Source organism: Molothrus ater, chromosome 2, assembly GCF_012460135.2.
Source record: "Molothrus ater isolate BHLD 08-10-18 breed brown headed cowbird chromosome 2, BPBGC_Mater_1.1, whole genome shotgun sequence".
NCBI lineage: Eukaryota > Metazoa > Chordata > Aves > Passeriformes > Icteridae > Molothrus > Molothrus ater.
Window position 1 is genome coordinate 8,294,877 of NC_050479.2, and position 21,687 is coordinate 8,316,563.

Consider the following 21,687-nt stretch of genomic DNA (forward strand, 5'->3'; position numbering starts at 1 on the left):
GCAGCTCAGAGCGTCTCTTCAGCCTTTTCGCGCAGGGTCCTGAACGAAGCGATTAAAAATCCCCCCTGGGGCAAACTGTCCGCGTTAATCGCCTGGCGTTTGGCTGGCAGTCGCTCCCACACGGAGCGGCGGCGAGAAGGGCTCGATGCGGCGCCGGCGGCGCTGAGGTGGCAGAACTCCCGTTCTCCGGGAAGGCGCCGGGAGGTGCGGGGGAGCAGAGGGGCCGAAAGCCCGCCTGGCCCTGGGGCCGGGGCCGCCCCGGGAGCTTCCACGCCGCGGGCTCTGCGGGACCAAACCTGGGAGTATCAGCGGGGATGGGCGTTATGAACCTGAAATTTACGAGTCGAGCTCGCTGAGCCAAAAGTTGCCTTGCCAAAGTAAATAGATGCAGCCGATAACTACCAACCCGGAGATTAAAGGGCTCCACGATCCGGGCAGAAATCTTAAAGCAAGCCCTAGAAATGCCAGCGAGGGAAACGGCCCTTCAGTCGTGACCCCACCCCGGGTTGCCACACTGCTCACACCGGGTAAAAAGCGCGTTAAGGGCTGCCAAAGCCGGATCAGGCGAAAACGCGCTTTAATAAGGTCCCCCTCGGCCCCCCCGCCCCCCGCAATGCAGACGTTGACAAACGAGTGGCTTTTTTTTTTCCATCCCGATTCAGAGCTCGGAGAAGCGGACCGGGGGGAAGCGCGGAAATCAGCGCGGCCGAGCCGCGGACCACGCGAAGTTGGGGGCGGCGGGTGGCACCCAGAGAGGGGCCCCGGCATCGGGGGGGCGACACACCCCCCCTCCGCGAGTGTGAGAGGCCGCGGCCGAAAGGCTCCGCTCGTGGAGTGGCCCCTGCGGGGGGTTACGACGGCTGCGAGCCCTCGGCCGGTCCTGGGGGAGCGGGGATGCCTTTGCGCGAAGGGGGAACCCCGGAGCCGGCGGGTGTGACTGTGGGCGCGGGTTGCAGCGCCGGGGGGTATTCCAGGCGCCGCGGGGATCACGGGGGAAGCGGGGTGGGGGGGCCGGGGGCGCCCGGCGGAGGGGCCGGGGGCGAGCGGGGTGGCGGGGGGTGGCAGCGCGGCGCGACCCGCCGCGGAGGCTCGCAGCGATGTCTGGCAGCGCCGCCGCCGCCGGGGTTTTGACAGCTTGGCGGAGCGGAGTGAACGGAGCTTTATGGTAATTGCGGTTCTCCACTGGCCTTCTGGGTAGCGAGAGAGGGGAGTATCGGCGGGGCGGGGGGGGGGGGGCGGCTTTCCCCTCCTGCCTGCCGGGGAGCGCGGGAGCGCGGAGTCCCCCCCCGGGGCGCCGCAGCTTGGCAGCGACCTGTGCCAGCCGGGGGGAGCGAGCGAGGCGAGGGGCTGGCGGCGCGGCGAGGGGGGGCAAATCAATTAGTCAGGGCAAGGGGGGGAGCGGGCGAGCGGCCGGGCGAGCCCTGCCTGAGCAGGGAAACGCAGCCAGGGGAGGGGGAAACTTGCTGAGGGAAAAAGCGGTGGCGGCGCTGCTGCCGCTGCTGCTGCTGGCGGCGGCTCCCTCGGTGCAGCGCCTACCCGGGGGGAGGGGAAGGGAGGGGAGGCGACGGCTGGAGGAGGAGGAGGAGGAGGAGGAGGGAGAGAGGGAGGGGGGATGCGAGGGGAGCGCAGCGTGCAGCAGACGGAGCCCGGTCTCCCAGCGGCAAGGTGAGGAAGAGCGGCTTTCCCGGCGGACTAAAGAGGGGAGGGGGGGGGGAGAGGAAGAAAAAGAGAGAGAGAGAGAGAGGAGGAGAAGAGGAGGAGGAGGAGAATTAAATCCCCAGCCACACACACACAAAGCCGCGGCGGCCAGGGCACGGGAGACGGCGGCGCGGGCGAGATGTGGGGAGCGCCGCGCTCGCCAGCGCAGGAACTTCGCCCGGAGCAAGCCAGCAACATGGCGCTGCCAAACCAGAGCCGGCAGCCGGAATGAGCATCGCGGGCTGCCGCTCCCACTCCCGCTGCTGAGCCCAGTCGAGCCGAGGAGCAAAGCCCTTCCCGCGGGCACCTGCCCCGTCGGCGCAGAGGGCGGCCCCGCTCCCGCTCCCCGCGCCCCGCAGCTCCCTGGTCTTTCCGCGCCCCTTCCCCGACCCGCCCGCGCTGGGGCAAGCCGCGACACACGCACCCACGGAGAGGGGGAGTCGGATCGTGAAACTTTTCTCGTCTCTTCTTCTCACCCCCGACGGGGCTCCCCTTCAGGGAGAGCAGCAGGGCCAGGCGACGGTGTGAGGACCCGCGTCTCGGACCGCGCACGCCACAGCCCCGCGGCGCGGCAGGAAGGTCAGTGTTCCGCTCCGCGAACAGCTCCCGTGCGGAAGCGCCGCCGCCGAGTCCCGCGGTGCCGGGGCGGCTGCGGGGCTCCCCTCGGCCGGCCGCGGGCAAGGCAGAGCGGCGGCGTGGCAGAAAGTTACGGCGCGGGGCAGCGGGGCTCGGGCGGGAGCGGCGGGGGCAGGAGGGTCTAGCGGAGCGCCTCCGGGGCTGCGGTGTCGGAGGGGAAGTTTGGTGGCAGTTGCTTGTGAAGATGCCTGTTTGGGGCAGCGGAGGCGGGGGGGAAGCACCCGATCGCGTTGTCGGCTCCGGTGCGCCCGTGTGGGGAGTGGTGGCGGTGTTCCCGTCGTCTCGCACTTTGTGACTGGGAAGGCGCCGGAGCAGCGGCGTTACGGGGGCTCCCGTGGGACGGGGCGAGCAAGGAGCGGCGCTGCCGGCTCGCGGAGCGGGGAGAGCTCCCGCGCCGGGCGGGCCGGGCTCCCCGCCCCGAGCAACGCGCGGTCCGGCGGCGGCGGCGGGCAGGTGAGCGGCGGGCAGAGCCCGCTGCCGGCCGCCTTCTTCCCGCCGGGAGAGCCCGGTGCCGGCTGCCTTCTTCCCGCCGGGAGAGCCCGGTGCCGGCTGCCTTCTTCCCGCCGGGAGAGCCCGGTGCCGGCTGCCTTCTTCCCGCCGGGAGAGCCCGCTGCCGGCCGCCTCCTCCCCGCCGGGAGAGCTTGAGGCGCTGCTCCCCCCTGTCCCTCCGCCCCGGCGGGGCGGGCGCCGCGGCGCACGTGGGACAGGGCGGCCCGGGGCTTTCCCGTGCGCGGAGCGGTGCTGGCGTGAGGTCCGGAGTGACACGGAAGTTTAGTCAAGCCCGAAAATGTAGTTTGGAGTTGGGAGAGCGAGCCAGAGGGAGGCTCGGGGCTTGCCATCAATGGGGCAGCCGGAGGGGGACGGCCAGGCGGGGAGGCAGCGGAGGCTGCTTTGTGAAGGCAGGGCCAAGTGGGGCGGCTCTGCGCAGCATATGAGGCATGCATTTGATGTTCGCGGAGCGAGTCCGGGGGCGAGGGCTGCGGAGCGTTCACGTTCCTCTTTCTTTGTCGATGTGTGTATGTTGGGTGGTTTGTTTGTTGTTTTGGTTTTTTTTTCTTTCCCCTTCCTCCTTCCTCCCTCCCTCCCTCCCTCTCTCATTTCCGCGATGTCTGTACGATCCCGGGTTTGGCGATCGCAGAGGGGGCGAGGGGAAGGCGAAGAGCACCTCCCCCATTTACCCCGACAAGAAAAAAAAAAAAACCGCCCCGACCATAGCGAGCGGTGTAAAACTGACAAAGTGTGGGGACTGACTTTAATGGTATCGCCTCGGAGCTCCTCGCAGCATTAATTCCCACTAATGAATCTTTTCCAGAAACTCCGTTCATTGCTTTCATCTGCTCTTTAGAGCCCGCAGCTTTTGTATTCGTGTTTGCATTAAAAAAGGAGGGGGGGGGGGCGGGGGGAGCCCAACCCGCACCACGTAGCCAAGCCCGGATTTTCCAAAGGTTTCTATTAACTTTTTTTTTTTCCCCGCCCCCTCCCCGTGGCCCTACCGCGGGGGGCGGCCGGGAAGAGCAATGCCCCGCCAGAGCCACTTGGGAACAAAGGTGGGGGCGAGGGCGGGCGGGCGGTGCGGGGTCTGGGTGCCCCGGGCAGCGCCCGCACCCCCCGCCGGTGGCTCCGCCGCTCCCGGGTCACCGCCGCCCGCGCTCCTCCCGCGGCTCCGTGCGCGCCGCTGCCCGCCGAGACCGGCGTTCCGCTTCCTCCGGCCGCCGCTCTCACCGACTTTCGTCCCCGAGGTGCTGAGGCTTGCCTGTCTGTCTGGAGCCCGGTGCTCTCGCCCTTGCGACACACCGATTCATTTCCTTTCGGTTCTGCTGTTGGAGCCGCTGCGCTGGGTGGGTTTTTTTTTTCCCTTTTTTTTTTTTTTTTTCCTTCCCGAGAGGTAGCCAGCGCAGCGCTCACCCTAATTGCTTTTAGGAGGATTAGGAGCAAATTCCTCCTCCCCCAGCGCCCCCCCCTCACCGCCGCCTCTTCCCTCCTCGCTCCCCCCGCCGGGTTGCCTTCGCGCGCCGGGGTTGCAGTTTATCCCTGGTGCAGTTCTTTGAATTGCTGTCACAAATAGGTGACTCAGAGTTAATTAGGAAGTATGCACCGGATCAATGGGCTGCACAGATCATTAGTTATTCCCCAGCCTTTTGCAGCGTTGGACCTCCGGCTCCTCGCCCCGTATATACCCTCTTTAATACGCAACCTGGAGGGCTGGCAGGGCCCAGAGAGTACTTCGGGTGAGGGGGGCCGGGTGTGAAGGGGGCGTGATGAATACGGATATTGAAGCTTCCAGGGTGGGAGGTTGCATATGGACACGAGTGACCGGGACACCTACTGCTGCCCCCAGTCCCTCCTGCCCCCGCTATCAGACCTGCCGTCACGCACGGGCGTGGTGGGCCCTCGTCCGCCCCGGGATCGGAGGGACGAGCCCGGAATGTTACCAAAAACAAACAGACACACACACAAAAAAAAAAGAAAAAAAAAGTGTGTGTGTTTATTGGAGCGTACGTTGAGAGAGCAGACAAAATCTCATTTGTCAGGCATGAAGGTGGGCTGTGTGGAAGGCTATAAATATACCGGGGAGGATTGTATCGCGGTCACTTTTCTGTTCTTCGCCATTTCTAAGGTGAGTGGCGGAGGCTGAGGGACCGGGCAGGGGCTTCTCCTGGTATTGTTTGTCCGTCTGTGATAGATCGGTCTAGACAGCCGCTCAGGCTCCCTGCGAGCTCAGGAACCGGAGCCTGAAAGGGAGAGTGGGGGAGACGGAAAAGGTCACCGCGATATTTTTTCTTTTTTTTTCCTCCCTCTTTTCTTCCTTCCTTTTTTTTTTTTTTTTTTTTTTTTTTTTTTTGTGTTGGTGGTGATGGTTGTTAACCCTTAACGCCGGAGGGGATCGGGGCTGGCTATCCCGGCCTGGAAAGATGCAGCAGCGATCGCAGGGATGATGTCGGAGCGGGGGCGGGGGGGACAGGGTAGCGCGCCTCCGGGCCCCGGCGCTGCCCCGTCCATCTAATGGCTTTATACGAGATGTTTCCCACAACAGGAAAAGAGTTCATGAGGCGAGTGCCAGATGATTTCGTTCCCAGGAGTTTCCTCTCTGGAAACTCCGAGGAGGAGCGCTTGGAGCCGGAGTCAGGCAGCCCCTCGGGCTCGGGGGTGTCCCCGGGGCTCTCCGCCCCTCGCCGCCCTGCCGTGCCCCTCCCCTTCCCGCCCTGGAAATCCCGGGATGGAGGTTCTCGGCCCGCGGGGGGAGCGAGTTTCCGTGGCCGCCTTCAGGTTCCGTCAACTTCTCCCCCAGCAGCTCGGCTCCCTTCGCCCCACGGGGCCACATCTGTGCTCGCAGCGTGGAGCAGCCCTCGGCTCGTGTCGGTGCAGGCAGGAGCCGGCCGTACCTGCCTCGGGCTCTTTGGAAGCCCACGGGAGCGAGCACACCTCGTGGAACGCAAGGGCAGGTGGAGAGCGGGGTCTGCCTTGCAGCTCGGGTGGGTCGGGGGTTGTTTGCAGCTCCTCCGTGCGCGTGTGCTTCCTTTTGTGCTTGAGACGTCCTCGGTGGATGAGATGCGATCCTGGCGTGCAAGCCTGGGCGGTACAGATTAAAAGCAGTTAAGGCTTTAGAGCGATAGATAAAAGCTGGTTTTCTTGGATTCGCCTGCAGCGCAGACCATTCCCAACCCTCTTTGTCTGAGCCCTGGTTCCGGGCGCTACAGCCTTATTGGAAATGCTCCTGAGCAGTCCACGCAGCCAGGGCAGCAGGCAGCTCAGCGCTTATTTACACGTCACATCTAAATACATCTCTAATTAGATAGAAGCAGCGCCGGAAATGGCAGATTTGTTGCACATCTAATAGAGACCAGTGCAAACAGACTCAGCAGGGTTTCCCTCTCTTCTCCCCCCACAAAAAACCCCCCATCATCAAGACCAAGCCAGTAATCTGAGAGCGAACAGAAATGACTTCTGCCATTTGAGTGCATTATAAACCACATTGGCGAATGTCTCTAATATTTAAAGCAATACTTGGGATGTGTGAGCTGAATGCCCAAATATGGACTGGGTCTTGAAACAATACTGGTGCCTTGGCTTTATTCCTGTGCTGGTGGACAACCCAGGCTCCATGTCACACGCTGTATTTGCCTTTACCAGATTGTGCCAAGAGCTGCAGCTTCTCAGGCAGTTCAAAATTGTCATCCCTCTTCCCTCCTCTTCCTTCACCCCATGATAATACGCTTTTTTGAAGACTGATGAGGAAGCCAAGGTGCCCTAACAGTGACTGAGCTGCAGGGGTGCCTGTACAATCCATGCAACCAAACTTTCTGGATCTGTGCAGCTGTGAGAGCGCACAAAGTTGTTGACGTGTTTTTGTGTGTCAGTTTGTGGAGAAAATGGACCCAGGTCACCAAGGCCCAAAGTAATGAGTGCTGCACATACCAAAGTAGTTTTGGCAATGTGTGGCTGTCGTTTACAGAGTCTCTCAACTTTGACCGATGAGTGGCCCCTGCAAAGACAGGCAGAGGGCCTGCTGTGGTTCAGGTCGTAGCTAAGCAGCCACGTTGCCCTCAGATTAAATATGGTTTGGAGTAATTCGGTGCTTAGAGTGGAGGACAAGTGATTTCCGATTTCTGCATGTCTCGGCAGAGGTCTGTGCTCTTGCTGGGACCCTGCAGCACACTTGGGTTGCACAGGTGATGTGCAATGCGCTGTCTTTCCCCTGAACGCTGCAATACATCACATTTTAGTGCGGACTTAAAGCAGCATGAAGCCAAGTTTAATACTTCCTCCTTAGGCTGGTGTTTCTTTAGAAATAATTGATGGCTGGAGCGGGCCTGCTCCCCTCTTTCTTGGTTTTGCAGTAACCTGAACAGTGGCACGGAGAGCCGGGCTTGCCCCTTTGGAATACCCGAGCAGCGCTTGCTGGCTGCATGGCGTGTGCGTGCCGGAGGGAACGCGGAGGCCCGGGCTGCAGGCAGGGGGAGTTCCCCTGGCTGTGAGCAGATCCCGTTAATCCTCTGGCCTTTCAGGGAACCGGCTTACAGCAGTCGCTGCTCCGGAGCGACCTTTCCCTCCGACCTGACCCGCTCAGGTCCCCGGGCTGCGGCGGGCAGGGTGGGCTCTGCCAGGAGAGCGCATCCTTCCTCGGGTTTCTCCGGAGCAGGATGCCAGCGCTCCAGCAGAATGAGGTGGGGACGGAAAGGAGGAGGCCAAGAACTCCTTGCAAATGTGGCTTTAGGAAAGTTCTGCTGCTTTCCAGCAGGGAATTCATTTTTCCTTGTTTGCTGGACAGCAGTTCTTGGCTGAGGGGAGATTTTTTCCCCCTCCTCTCTTCCATTGGTGGAAAAGTTAGTGAGTGAGAGCATCACTCTGTACCTGCCTGCCTGTTTTCCAGAATTGTCTGAATTACTTGGGACTCTTCCTTCACTCTTTGCACCCCTAAACTACCTAATGAGCTGGTAGATTCGGTGCCATGTGATTAGACATGCAAGGAAGTCCTCTTGGAGAAGATCCTGACAGCATGAAATATAATTTGTGATCTGAAAGACAGTTTCCAGTATAATCTCATTATGCACCATAGACTCCCGGTGTTATTTTGTAGAAGGCGGACAATGATCAATTTACATTGACCTAGGGCTGGGTGAGCTTTTAGATGGTAATTGCCATATTGATTTGCATGCAAAAAGAAGACCTGCTAAAACTAAAGACCGGAAGCTAAATTAAACTAAATTTATTGTCTAGGTGCAAACTAAAAGACTTGTTAAAGTCTAGGATAGACTTGGAAAGCTATGAAATTGAGAGAAACATGATTCTCACCCTGATAACTCTGTAAAATGAATCTACATGACGGGACAAGGGGCTGCAAAGCACCCATTGTGAGTGGAGGCACACAAGCCAGGGCTGTTCCCTCTAAGCCCTGGTTCCCTAAACAATCAGAGAATAAAATATCTCCTCTGTCCAATGAAAATCTCGGTCTGAATGTTGGGATTGTCGTGCTAAGGAAAACAAAGCTTTATTTGGATAAGACAATTAAAGTGGAAAGCGCAGAATCCACCAGCCACACTGGGAACAGCTCGTATAAAGAGCTAAGTGTGTTTGGTAGAGCACAGGGGAAAGGGGAGGCTCGGGGGCTTCCTCTGCTTCCTTCTCAGAGTGCTCCCAGCCTCGGTGCTCTCCTTTCTATGGCTCCTGCTGCCCTTGGAGTTATCTTCCACACCCAGGAGCTGCAGCAGCTTGGTGCTGTGGTGGGCTCCTTCCCCATGCACCTCTAGACAGCCCATGGTGGATTGCAGTCTGGCAGCTCATTCTTTCTCAGAGTGTGGTTTGCTTTTCGTTTTCAGCTGGAGCAGGTCTTGGTCTTACCCCAGTACCTCACCTGGGGGCCTTGTGTGCCTTTCAGTATTTGCATATTACAAAACATTTGGGCCTGTAGTGTCAGTTATAAAAGTGAGAGTGCCACGTTCACAGGAGTATTGGAGTAGCTGGCACTTAGCACAGTTTACAGCAGAGGGAAGTACACCTGTACTTGCACAGAGAGCAGACTGCATGCTTGGGGCAGCCTGATGGGTGTCCTTGTCCCCGTGTGAACAGGTGCTGTGGGGCTGACTGTCCCTCTCCCACCGCTGTGTTTCCTCTGTGTTCCCCTGGGGTGGGGTGGCATTGCATCTGGGAATCTCCTGGAGGGGTGAGACAGCTTTGTGGGGCTGGTTTAGTCATGGTTTGAGTATGGCATTTGTGTATGGTGACCGGTAGGGACAGAGAAGTGAAATCAAAGCTGGAGGGGCATATTCTCAGCTCTCCTTGAAATTCACAGAGAACTTGTTAATGGCACAAAAAGGGATGGGCTGAGCTCCTCTTTCTAAGTGTAAATTCCCTCCCTGAGCCAAACTTTCTCCATGTGAAAGCTCCTGGCTATGGAGAGATCCTACAGGGATCTCTGATCCTCGAGCAATCCCCTTTGCTCCCACGCCCTGGTGCGCTGGGTTGTGCTTTAAGCTTCTCCGACTTGCCCACAGCAGTAGGAGGCTGAGCTGGGTGCTGAGGAAAGCCCTTCCCACAGCCTGCAGTCCCCCAGGCTCACCTTGCTCTGGCCTGGTCGTGCTCCCCCGTGCAGTGTTTTCCTTTCCTCCTGTTTCAGTAGTCGAGCACAAAGTGGATTAGCAAAGCCCCGTGCAGAATTAAGCAGCCCGGCGTGAAGTTATGTGGAGCTCTGAGGACTGGCCTGCCTTTCCCTGCAGGCCTCCTGTGCTGTGCCGTGCCGTGCCGTGCCAGGGCAGCCCAGGAGCAGTGGGCAGGGGTGGATGCTTTGTGGGGTCTCCAGGCCTTGCTGGGTGAGGAGAGAAATACCTCTGGCTAAAGTTGGGAGCAGCAGGGGAAGCTGGAGCAGTACTTGTGCAAGCAGGAAGTGATCTCCCAGGGTAAACGTTTTAATGGAAGTGTAACCTGGCATTGCACAAAACCCCAACCCAGGGCGGCTGCTGCCAGCTGGGGAGGATGCAGGGCTGGAGGAGACGCGTGGGAGGCTGTGCTGTGCTGTGCTGTGCTGTGCTGTGCTGTGCTGTGCCAGGGCACCCACAGCCAAGCCCTGTGTGCCGAGCTGGAGGCGGCTGTGGCGCGGCCTGCCCTGAGCAGGTGGCTGAAGGTTGTCTTATTTTAGCTACAGAAGTATCTCTCTAGATCCATTACTGCGAGATCTCGTTTGCAATAAACTATATTGGCTCCCCTCTTTATACAAATTGCTGGTATGAAAGAAAACCCAGCCTATATGCATGGAGGCAGGCATGAGCTAGTGAGATCAGGTTTCCTACTGAGCTCCCAGAGGAGAAGTCAGCATTTGATTGAAGCTACACTTGGTTCTTGGTTCCCAGGGGACAGCAGCCCTGAAACACGAGAGCCCTCCCTCCTTTTTCCCCCTCTTCTCTCTCTTCTTCCTCTAAAAGCCTTTGTGCTGAAAGAGCCTCAGTAGGCACGAATCGGCTGTCTCTCACAAGACTGTGTTGCAGCCTTTGCTGACATTGTTCTGTTAGCAGTGGTTTTTACCAGGCCAGCAGATTTCTAGCTACGTATAGGCAATGAATAGTCGATGACACTGACCTGTGAATATGTACCGGTGTCTTTGGATGGTGAATCTGATTCGGAAGTCGATTGGAAACTTACCACATTGGTGTGAAGCACCGTACCTGCCGGGGTAGTACTGCCCTTTGGCAGGAGTTAGGCCAAGATGGAGACATGCTTCCAGTAAAGTCAGCTATTTTTCCTTACTGGTGCCATCTCCCAAGCTGCATATAGGTACATAGAAAGTGTTATTTCAGCTCCTGTGGCCTCGTAAAGAGTTTGTGCAGTACACAAATTTCAGAGAAAGTTGCCATGTCTTGGTTTTCCCTTAAGAGGTGAGCAACTTGGGTAATGCCAGGAGTCAGAATGGGCAAGGAAAGGTTTCCTCGAACAGATTTATTTTCCCCATGCTTCTGTAAAGTAAATTCCACGTCTCCTCCAACTTTGCTGCTGATGTAAAAATAAGTAAGGCAGGGAAGGAGCTATGAGGATTTACACTCAAATTCCAGCTGTGCCCAGCAAAAGGCCCTCTGAGAGTTGGAAGCAAAGGAGTGTGCTGCACAGTGGTTGTATCATGAACGAAGCTGGAGTCGTGCTTGAGGTTATTGGCATTTTTCTTTTCTTGTTATTTTTTTTTTCCTCCTTACGGTGGAAAGGAGAAGGTGGCAGCGTGTCTCTGCCGCCCGGCTGAGCGGAGGGGCCGGGGCCGCCGCGGCTTGCGGGGTCACCGCCCCGGGCAGGGGTGGCGGAGGGGCCCCTCGGCGGGAGGTTCGCTGCCACAGCAGGTCGGACGCTGCCGGCGGCGGCCCAGGGCCGGGCAGGGATCGGGGGAAGCCCGGCTTTCCCGGGGAAGGGCTGCTCGGAGGCGCGCCGCGCCGCGGGGGCGAGCTCGCCGTGTGCCGCGGAGCGCTGCGCAGCTGCAGGCGCGGCTTTCCCCGCTACAGCGGGGTTCCCCCTCGCCTTTCCCAAAAGCCACACCGAGAGCGGAGCTCAACTTGTGATTGTGCAGGCGTTTCGTCGGGCGTGAGTGCTGACTGGAAACCCTTCTGTGCTGTGGGGGAGAGCCCCGCGGCGCTTGGCACCCACCGACATCGGGCTGGCGGAGCAGCACCCCGCAGCCCCGGCCCGGCCCGCGGAACCCCCGGGCAGCGCGGCTCCGCCCGGCCAACCTCCGGGAACAAGCACGTTTGTGGCCCCGGGGCGGGGGAGGTGGGTAGAGGGTGTTCCTTGTTTCGAGTAAACCAGCTGCAGTAGTTGATGGTAAAGCAATGAAGGCAGACACAATGCTGCTGTTGTTGGTTTGATCTCTAACTGGGGATTGTTAGTCTGGATTTAACTCTGTGGCAAGGGGGGCGGGGGTTTTGAGGGGAGGGGGGAAGGCGAAGGCTGTTTACAGCCAGTGCAAATAATGTGACAGCTGTTGGAGCGCGAAAAGCCCGCGCCTCGCTGGCACTCGCACACAAAAGCTCTCGCTGCGGCCGGAGTGGCCCCGGGGCCGCCCCGCCGCTCCCGGAGGCACCGCCCGGCGCTGCGGGGCCCGGCGGGGCGCCCCGGGGCCCGGCGGCATCCCGGGCGGCGGCGGCGGGGCGCCCAGCCGCGCTCCCCTGCCGCCCGCCGCGACGCTTCAGCAAACGCCGCTGGCCGGGGAGAAGCGTTCCGCCCCCTCCCCCCGGCCCCTCTTTCCGCCTCCGCTTGATTTACAAGCGCAGGGAGGCAGCTGGAGGAGCGGCCGGCTCCGTGCCCGGCCCCGGCGCTGGGAAATCCCTCCTGGCGGCAGGTTTGCGCCGGCCCCGGTGGCTTTGCGGGAGCGGCGGGCGCGGTGTCCCGGCAGCCCCGCGGCAGGAGAGGGCAGCCCGGCTGCGGGCTCGGCCGGCCCGGGGCACGGCACGGCGCGGCACGGCACGGCGCGGTGCGGTGGCTGGCAGCACGTTTCCCTCACAAACACGTGTTGGCAGAGAAGTTGCCGCTTGAGATGGCAGCGTACGACCCCTGATAACCTGGATGTGCAGGGATCCCTGGAGTAGGTCTTCAGTGAAAAACTCCTCGTGCATTAATTTCCCGAGTGGCTATTTTCTGCTCAAAGCCTCTGCATCTAAGGCCCTCGGTGTGTCTTCTGAGCGTAGGATATAAAATGCTGTCTGTTCTTGAAGTTTGCTCCAGTACCCAGAGTGATCTCCTGGCCCTTTCAGAAGAGCCTCTGGAAAGTCGAGGAAACTTGGAGAACTGGGTTCCAACCTATATTTGTACCTGACATAATTTCGCTACCTACGAGAACCGCTGTGTTTTATATAGTAAGTGACCTCCACGTACTATTGTCTTTTTGACGAGGTGTCTCTGGGGTGGAGAGCAGGTAAGAAGGGGAGATGCTTATTTCCTCCCTCACCCCCCTTTTAGTCGTTTTGGTCGATGGGTTTTGTCTTTATCTATTTCTCTCCAGTCAATCTATTATGTTTTTTTTTTCTCTTTTGGCCTTGACTGTCCCCTTGGTCCTTTATGGATTACACTGTGCTATTAGTGGCAAAAGCACACCAGTAGTCATTCAACAATTTTAGCATCAATTCCTATAAACTGGTGTTTTATATGACATGTGCCATTTTTCTGCAAGAATACTGCTTGCGAAACTAGTTTCGCCTTGGAGCAAAGGCGGAAAGATAAACAAGCCTGCATAGCCAAAACACTTGCATAGCCAAAACACTGGCAATTGCTGCCTCCTTCCAAATCTTTTAAAGTCACGGAGCAATATTTTAAGGATTATGCTGCTGCCTCTGAGGAGGGAATGTCGGCGGCGTTAAAAAAAAAAAGAAGAAGCTAATGCAAATTAGAGAAAAATAATTTTCTTTCAGCGATATGCAATGTATTAGTCACTTGTTATCATGCTTAGAGGCAGACCTCATTTGCGCGTCTGCCAACTCGTTCACATCTGCTCAGAGCTGTTCAGGGCATTTTAACCTTGGCGGTGTCGTGTCGTAGTCCCACGGATCAAGAACGAGTAATTAAAGCTCTAAGCAGCAGCAAAAAATTCATAGCCGCCCATCTGCATCGCAGTTGATTCGCTGCTTTGTTTCGGTGCGGAGCGCCGGGATGGGAAGGCAGGGCCGGTGGCGGCCTGCACGCTTCCTCCTCTACACCGGGGCACCGCCGCTACCGGCAACTTTATGTCCTTTTTATTTCCTTTTTCTTTCTTTTTTTTTTTTTTCTTTGTAATTTTTGTATTTTTTCACGTGGTTAGGTTTTTTTTTTTGTTTGTTGTTGTGTTTTTTTTTTGTTTGTTTTTGTTTTTGTTTTTTTTTTGCCCCCGGTGCCTTCCGCACGCTGAGTCGGGCGGTGTTTGGCGCTGGCTGTGCCCACCCTGGACTGGCCTTTCCTCTCAAGGTGGAGAATAGAAGGTGGTGGATGTGAGGTCGGGACACGTTGCAGAGACATTTAGTCGAGGTGCTCGTAATGCAGCTTTCGTAACTGAGGGCTCGCCAGCGCTTTCCAGAAGTGCTCGGGAAAGCGTTTCCCATTAAGGAGAAACGTTAGCGCCATAAACCCGACATAAACTTTGGGGCGAGGCTAATTTTTATGCATTGTTTAGCAGAAACCAGCCTGTTTATTTGTTTGTTGTTAGGAGAGGAGGAGGGAATTTAAAAAAAAAAAAAAAGAAGGAAAACCCCCCAACTTCCCAAGCACTTTTTCTTGGATGTAGTCGCCGAAGGTCCCCTGCCCCGGCCCTGGCCCTGGCGTGGCTGCGCAGACAAAGCCTTGCGGGAAGCGAGAGGCTTCCATGCTGGCCGCGCTAGGTAAAACGAGAGACGGAGGCACCTAAGTTTAATATTTGCCTGTTGTGCGCGGCCATTTGCTGCATGAGGAGCGGAGCCGCCGTCCCCTGGCGGGGCTGCGGGGCTGGGGGAGCGCAGGGAGCCGCTCCCCATCCATCAGCCCCGCGAAGCTGTTGCTCCGTAAATGAGGGAACCACAGGCCCTGTCAGCCGCAGTTATGCAAAATGAAGTCGTCCGTGATCAATATCTCCCAACGTCCCCGACGGATGTGTGGGGGGGCCGCCCCCGCCCAGCGTGCCGCGGCGGCTCCGCGCCGGGGAGCGGTGTGCCGGGGTGGCCGGAGGGAAACCAAGGGCGTACGGCCCATTAATCACTCCACCCCCTGGGGGTGCGGCGGGGGCTGGGGGAAGGAAACGGGGGCCGTGCTCCGGTATTTCTGCTAGGATAACGTTGCGGAAGTGAGCGCAGGCCTTCGCCCAACTCTCGCAGGAGCGCTGGGGCTTTTGTATCCAATGTGGGGGGGTTCCCCCCCACCCTGCCTCCTAAGTTTCCCGAGCTATTGGGGGCAGGGGAGTGCTCGCCGGAGCCCGGCTAATAGCGAGCCCGTGGCGCTGCGCTCTCCCAGCCTCCCGCGGACGAACAATGGGGGACGAGCGGGGGGAAGGGGCTGGCTCGGTGGTATTTTTCCTTTTTTCCCCTTCCTCCCTCCCTACCCCTTTTTTCCCCCCTTTCTATCCCCCTCCTGGAGAGCAAAAGCCATAGGGAATAAAGGCAACAATGAAGGGTTCCCGGGATGCCAATTGCGCGGCGGGTTAATGGGCTGGTGGGGCGCAGGCCTGCGCTTTTCCTTCCCTGCGCCGGGAATGCGGCCTTAAATTACCTGAAATGCACATTTCTGCCTGGCTCGCGGTGCGTGGGTGTGTGTGCTTGCGTGTGTGTGTGTGTGTGTGTGTGTCCCTCTCTCCCACTGCTGCCGCTGCTCCGCCTGCGCAGCCCGGGCTCGGCTGCTGCTGCTGCTGCTGCTGCTGCCTGTTGTCTCTGGCAGCGGCGGCGGAAACCTCGCTCCCGTGCGCGCGCGCGGTGTGTGTGTCTGTGTGTGAGTGTGTCCGTCTGTGTGTGTGTTGTGAGATAGAGAGTGTGTCTGTGTCTGTGTGTGTGTGTGTGTGTCTAACTAAAATGGCGCGGCCGGCCTGGGTAGGCAGATGCCGCGGCGGGTGGGCGACGGAAGGGAGCCCGGGCTCTCTCCCGTCTGCGTGGGGGCCCGGGGGTTCCTGCGGCTGAGCCGGTTTGAGGCTCCCTCTTCGAAGCGCCACCGCCTCCTCCAGTAGTAGCCTTGTTTCCCGCCGCGGCCGGAGCGGCAGCAGGAATCCCCCGGGCCCCCCCCTGGAGCGCCCGTCCCGCCCGGCCACCGCGGCGAGCGCCTGGAGGGACAGAGGCATCGCCCGCGCCGGGGAGGGACGGGGGGGCCCGGGGGTGGCCGCCGTAGCGGCGGTGCGGGGCTGCCAGTGCAGCGGACGGGGGTCTGTGTTTCCCGCGAATCTCTGGGAAATCCTTCATGCAGTGATGCCTCAAAGTTGGGTACCAGCCGCCTCACCTCCCCCCGCTGTGTGTGTGTGGGAGCCTTTGCAGCCACTCTGTCGCACCCCCACGATGTGGTGTAACCGGGGGAAGGGGGGGATGACGTGAGTGCCCCCGCTATACGAATGTCCCGTAGCCTTCAGGTATGGGCATCGCGGTGTGCGGAGGCAGCCTTGGCCGCCCGAGGCAGCTTTGGCCTCGAGGAGCGTGTGCCTGGGCGTCCGGGTCTTCCCCCAGGGCTCCGCGGCAGGCAGTGCCGTGTGGGCTCCAAGGGAAGGCAGCCAGGGTTATTTGAAGGATCGCCAGCCATTTTAACTTTCCCTCATTGGCCTCCTCCCCCGCCCCCTTCCCCAGTTCCTAGGCTTATCATTAATTGAAAACTTTTTTTTCCTCCCCCCTTTTGGCTGCCGCCGGCAGCTGAGAGCGATGCAATGATTCGCCTCGCAGCATATGGGAGAGGGGATCGCGCCGCTGCCGCTCCGGCGCAGCGCCCGTCTGTGCAGGGTCCAAGGCGTGACAGGCGGCGTGACAGGCGCCGCTCCCTCGGGCCGCCTCTGCCGGGGGGAGCCAACCCCACCGGAGCCCCGCCGCACCGGGGGTGTGTCCGTGGGGCAGAGCGGCCGGCGGTCCGGGGCGGGGAGGATGCCCCGCTGGCTCGGCAGCCCCGGGTGCCCCCGGTCGGCTCCGCCGTGCCGTGTTTACACGGCAGAAAGTCCCGGTCGCTGTTCGACACGTGACGGTGTGGGAGCCGCGGGAGGGGGAACACGGGCGACACGGGAGCGATGGGGGGGTGGCTGCGGCAAGAGCCTTAAAATAGTGGCCGACCCCCTCGTGCTGCCTGCACGGTGCCTAAACCGAGATGCACTACTGTCGTGCATGACTCTATATGTATTTTAAATCGGTTTAGCGATCTCGCTGGCGCATTGTGCTTAGCTTTATGGTTAAATGAAATGCCACACGTCCCGGGTAAAGGTCAAACTTCTTCTCTAATCCGCGGATCCGTGCGGCGGCTACTTAGTCTGCAGCTTCCTCCTCTGGTTTACAAAACGTGTCACTAGCGGTGATGTCGTGTGGAGATTGCATAAAAAAAACCCCATAGCATATTTTATTTTTTTATACATATATATATAAAAAGCGCAGCCAAGCCTATTCTTTTAACACTTGTCTAATATTAGATCGCTGGCTGCTGCCAGAGCTTTATACGGCGCATTGTAAACGGTGCAGCAATACGGTGTCTCTGAAGTCTCCTTTCTAGCCGTGGCACAGGTCGTTGTTCCTATAAGTCGTAAATATATAAGTCGGAGGTACAAGATAAACGAGGTACCCAAACACATTCATAAGCATCAGCCCGTATTTAAGCTTATAAATACCGTGCGAGCGCTGCCCTTCAAATCAAGCTCCAGATGATCGGGGCTGAGGGCTAATCGAAGTAGATCACTACGAGTCCCCGATTGCTTTTCACTTCTTTCTCAGGGATTTTCACAAATCTAGAAATGATCCTTCCAGTGGCCTGGAACCGGGCGGCGACGGGGCGGGGGGAAGAGGGGCCCGGGGGGGTGATGTGGGGGAGGGCTCAGAGGCCGGGAATTTATTGCATGGCTTTTAATATCCGAAAGGCTGGGTTGTTTGCCGAAGCTCCCGGCGCTCCGTCGGTGCCATCGGCTCTCGCAGTGGTTTCTTTTTAAACCCCGCGCAGCCCTCCCCGCCGGCTGCCGCTGCTGCTGCCGGCTCCGTGGCTTGTGCAGTGGAAACTGGCAGGCTGCCAGGCGGAGCTCGGAGGTGGAAAAGAGTAAAGGCGCCAAAAGGGAACTCGTGCGCCGCTGCAATTCTCCTCCCGACCCGCTTCCTGGCTCGCTGCAGCCGCCGGCCCCGCCGGGCTTCCTCCGGGCGCCCCCCCCTCTTCCCCTCCGCCCCTCCACGCCCCTCGCTGAGACTTTCACCTCGCAAACTCGCCGGCAGGCACCCCGGGGTCATGGGGGTGGAGAGGGAGGGGGGAAGAGCAGGCTGCCCTGTCCCGGGTGGCGCTGCCATCGCCTCCTCTTTTCCCCCGGAGGCACGGAGAAGTGGAGTCTTCCTCTTCCTCCTTCTCCCCTTCCCCGCAGGCATCGGGTTTTTCTCGTTTCCACGCCAGCAGCGTGTTAACAAAACTTTGCTGCTGCTGGCGTCAATGGCTGCCAAAAGTCTGTTGACGTTGCGAGGGAGACCCAAACGTTTCCCTTTTTAATCAGCTGCCCGAGCAGTGCGGTGTGTGCCTGTGCCTGCCTCTGCGGCGCGGGGCCGGCGGGGCGCGGGCAGCGCGGGAGCTGGGTGGGTGTTCCCGGCGCGGCTCGGCACGGCACGGCTCGGCTCGGCTCGGCAGCACGCCGGGAGGCAGGTTAGTGCTTGCAGGCGCTTTTCACAACTGGTTTCACACGGCGGCATCGCTGCGGAACCGCGTGTGCGTTGCGCGTCTCACTCTCTTCCACCCCCCCCCCCCCCCCCACCCTGCGCCTCCCTCCCTCTCTTCCTCCCTCCCTCCCTCCCTCCCTCCCTCCTCCGTGCATCACCGTCTATATTTAGCCGCAAATGGCTTTATCGGCCAGACACCTCCCGGAGGAAATGCCGTGCGCGCTCCGGCTGCCGACCCCCGCTCCGCGCCCCGCCGCGCAGCGCAGCGGGGGCGGCCGGGGGGGCTGCGGCGCCCTGGGGCGCGCTGGCGGTGGCCCGGTGGGTGACAGGAGGAGGGAGGGAGGGAGAGACGTGTCCTCGGTTTCCTCCGTGCGCTGGGGCGCTCAGCCCGCCGTCGGGGTTGCATAACGGGAGCGGCTGCGCCCACCCCCGCGGAAGCTGGGTGTATAAATAGGTGCGGTGCCCCCCACGCCCCCATCACTGTCCCCCCCGTCCCCGCAGCGCAGAGCGCTTGTGGCGCTGCCCGCGTTTGGCCGAGCCTCTGTGAGCCGGTATCCCCGACAGGCAGCTGCTGGTGGGGAGGGAGAGAGGAGGGGGAGGGACAGGGTGTGCGAAGAGTTAAAAGTCTGCTGCTTGTTGCAATGAAATTATGGCTGGCAGTGGCGCCGCTGCTCGTTCAGCAGACCTCCACTTTTAAACAGTTCACAAGAAGTTCATCAGGGCGGCGATGATTATAACTGCACACACGCGCGCTCCCGGGGCGCGCAGCGAGAAGGGGTGGCTTTGGGGAAGGGGCTGGCAGCCCTCGGGGGCGCGGGCTCTGACCTGCCTGGTGGCCCCGGGACATCCCACCACGTCCCTGAGACAGGGCGGGTTTTGCCCTTGCTCGGGTGGTGGTGGCTGTGGGACATGGAGCCTCCAGATTACCCGCTCTTGGCTGGGGAAGCTCTCACTCTCCCCCCATGCAACTTCAGCATTTCGCTATCTGCACGTGTCAGGGGATTGATGGGCTTTAGTTCAGGCACCTCGCCTTATCTTAATGATACATTTCCAGCGAGGAAAGCAGGCGGGAGGGCGCAGGCAGCCCCTCGGAGGAGCCTGGCCCCAGAGGGAAGCGGGGCACGGAGAGCGGGACTGTGCCGTCGAGGCCCTTCCCTGCGCCGGTGTCTGTCCCTTACAGATGAGGCAGCGCACGGGGCGCCTGCTAACCTTCCGTAAAACCCTAAATCACTCTCTCCATGCTGCTGCTGCCTCTATTGAAAACATTACGAGCGACGCATCTGGAAACCAGTAAATCTGTCCAGAAAACGTCTTTCCAGTGAAATAACTCCTTTTGAATGATAGCGCGATAACTAACCTCCGTGGATTTTTGTTTCCTCGCGGCGATTTGTGCGGACTTCATTAGGAAAAGCTAACCGTTGTGGAGAAAGGAGGGTCAACGCGCTGTTTCATTAATATACATTTGTTCCAGACGTGGAGTTTTGCACAAAAGGCTTCTCTGAGGGGAGAAAAAAGTGTTGGGGAACAAGGCTTTCCTGCCGTTTCAGTTCTTAAACCTCTCTGAACGTGTGTGAAGTATTGTGTTAAAGGCCCAATCTGGGCTTCTTCCCTATTAAATGCCAAAGTGATCATTTGCATATTTTGTAGCCTGACAAAGGAAATGAGTTTGCTGGGGAAGCATGGATGCTTTGGGAGACGTTAGGCATTAAACTCCCAGTGGTCAATCGCCCGTTACTGGCTTGTGTGTGTGTAAAAGGAGTATCATGCCTCCTGCTTAAAGGCTTCTATTTTTGTGAGAGAGGAAGAGCTGAGGGATATCCTGTGCATTAAAGGCTCCCCCTACTTATTAACCCAGCATTTAGCAGCAGGATGCAGGCTGAAGCTCAGTCAAAAGAAACGACTCAACCTCTGAAGAGCAATTAAAATCTTGCACTGGAATAAATCATGTGCCGCGATAATCCTGTTAATAAAACGCAGCTTGTCCTGACACTTCGCTCATGCAGCAAACTAGAATTTAATGCGAGCGGAGGTGGCATTAGGCAAGGTAGAGGGGAGGAAAAGCCTTTCCCTCTCTGCCACTGGACGTGAAAATGTGGTTACCTTTCACCTGCCTCTCTGGCTGCACACAGCGCCGATCCTCTTGGACTGCTAATACTTCTCCAGTGAGCCCGCTAATGATTTCTTTCCCTGGAGTGAGCAGGCATCATTGAATTACTGAAAGCACTCGCAGCAGCAGCAGCAGCAGCAGCAGCAGCAGCAGCAGCAGCAGCAGCACAGCAGCTCCAATGCAGAAGCCACCAGGGCTCCTCGCTTAATCAAATCAAGGGGTGGGGAGCTCGCCAACCCACTTACTATTTTTAACCCCTTTTTCCAAGTTAGTCATGTGCAGACGCTAAAAGGGAGGGTTTTATTTAGATGCCTTCTGTAGCGGCGTCTCTTCAGTTTTAAGTCCTCGTGTAAAAGCCTTATCAGCAATCAGCGTAGCTAATACACGCGGTATGTGGTTGTTCTTGCCATGCTCTCCTGCGTGTTCCTAATGCAGGGCTTTTGTGAGCTCCTGTGGGTTGTTTGAATGTCCCCCCACACTCACAGGATCTCCCTCCTTGGTTCAGTCTATGTGAGATGAAGATTTGGGGACTGGTGTGTTCTTGGCCGGCTGAGTCATTTCTTGTGGAAATGAAATGCTGTGGAGAAACTTTTATTTGTCGATAGTCTGGAATGATTCTTAATTTTCTGGATGTGCGCTGGGGAAAAGATCCATCTCCTCTGACCTATAAATGCCCTCAATTTGCTCCTTTATTGCCGGGTATCTCCCTTAGCGGTTAACGTAGGCAGCTCACTCCCCGCACCAATCCTGCATTCATTATTAATTACCCGGAGGGAGGCTGGCTGCTCCGCCGTGATGTTTGCACTTCCTCCTAGACAAATCTGCTCAACTTTTTTTTTTTTTCTTATTTTCTTCTTCTTTTCTTTTTCTTAATAGAATATAAAACCTCGAAGAAAAGCGTTGATTTTTAAGAAGACGTCATGCTTTCTGCAACTCCCCTGTATGGCAACGTTCATAGCTGGATGAGCAATGAAAGGGTCCGCATGTGTGGAATTAATGAAGACAGGTAAATATTTAAGCTTCTGGCGAGTTAAAGCACACTGTAATTCTGCAGAGCGAGGTCTCGGAGTTTGCTCACTTCCCTAATACTGGAGCAGAAAGCTGCCACCTTGAATCGAGATCAGCCCAGCTTGGAGGGAGGGCAAAGGGAGAGAGTCAAGACATGCCTGAGAGCAGTAGAGCAGATGCTGATTTACTATGGAACAGGCAACCTGGGTCAGTGAAGTGGGGACGCACCCAAAGCAGCCTTTGAATGTGCTTTTACAATTAATTTATTGTTTTGCATTTGTGAAGGGGGATTAAACCAAATAGTGCACGTTTTCTTGTGGTGATTCTCTGCAGCAGAGGGGCTCGTGCCTGCAATTTGGTGTTCCCTGCCTTTGGACCAACAGCTTGTGATGTGAAATAGGATCAGTAGTGTCTGTCTCCCACAAGTGAATTTCTCCTCCTCCCCACCTTTTTTCCTGCTGAATATAATTCAATTGATGA

At 58.4% G+C, this 21,687-nt stretch overlaps 1 protein-coding gene across 1 annotated transcript in view; it reads left to right on the forward strand.

Moving 5' to 3' along the window:
- Positions 1-1,682: 1,682 nt before the first annotated feature.
- The window catches only part of BCOR (BCL6 corepressor), a 58,776-nt gene continuing 38,771 nt past the window's right edge, over positions 1,683-21,687 (forward strand). The window contains 2 exon segments of the mRNA XM_036385258.2: positions 1,683-2,277; positions 21,076-21,205. Coding sequence (XP_036241151.1) covers positions 21,120-21,205 — 86 coding nt within the window. The 5' untranslated portion in view covers positions 1,683-2,277; positions 21,076-21,119.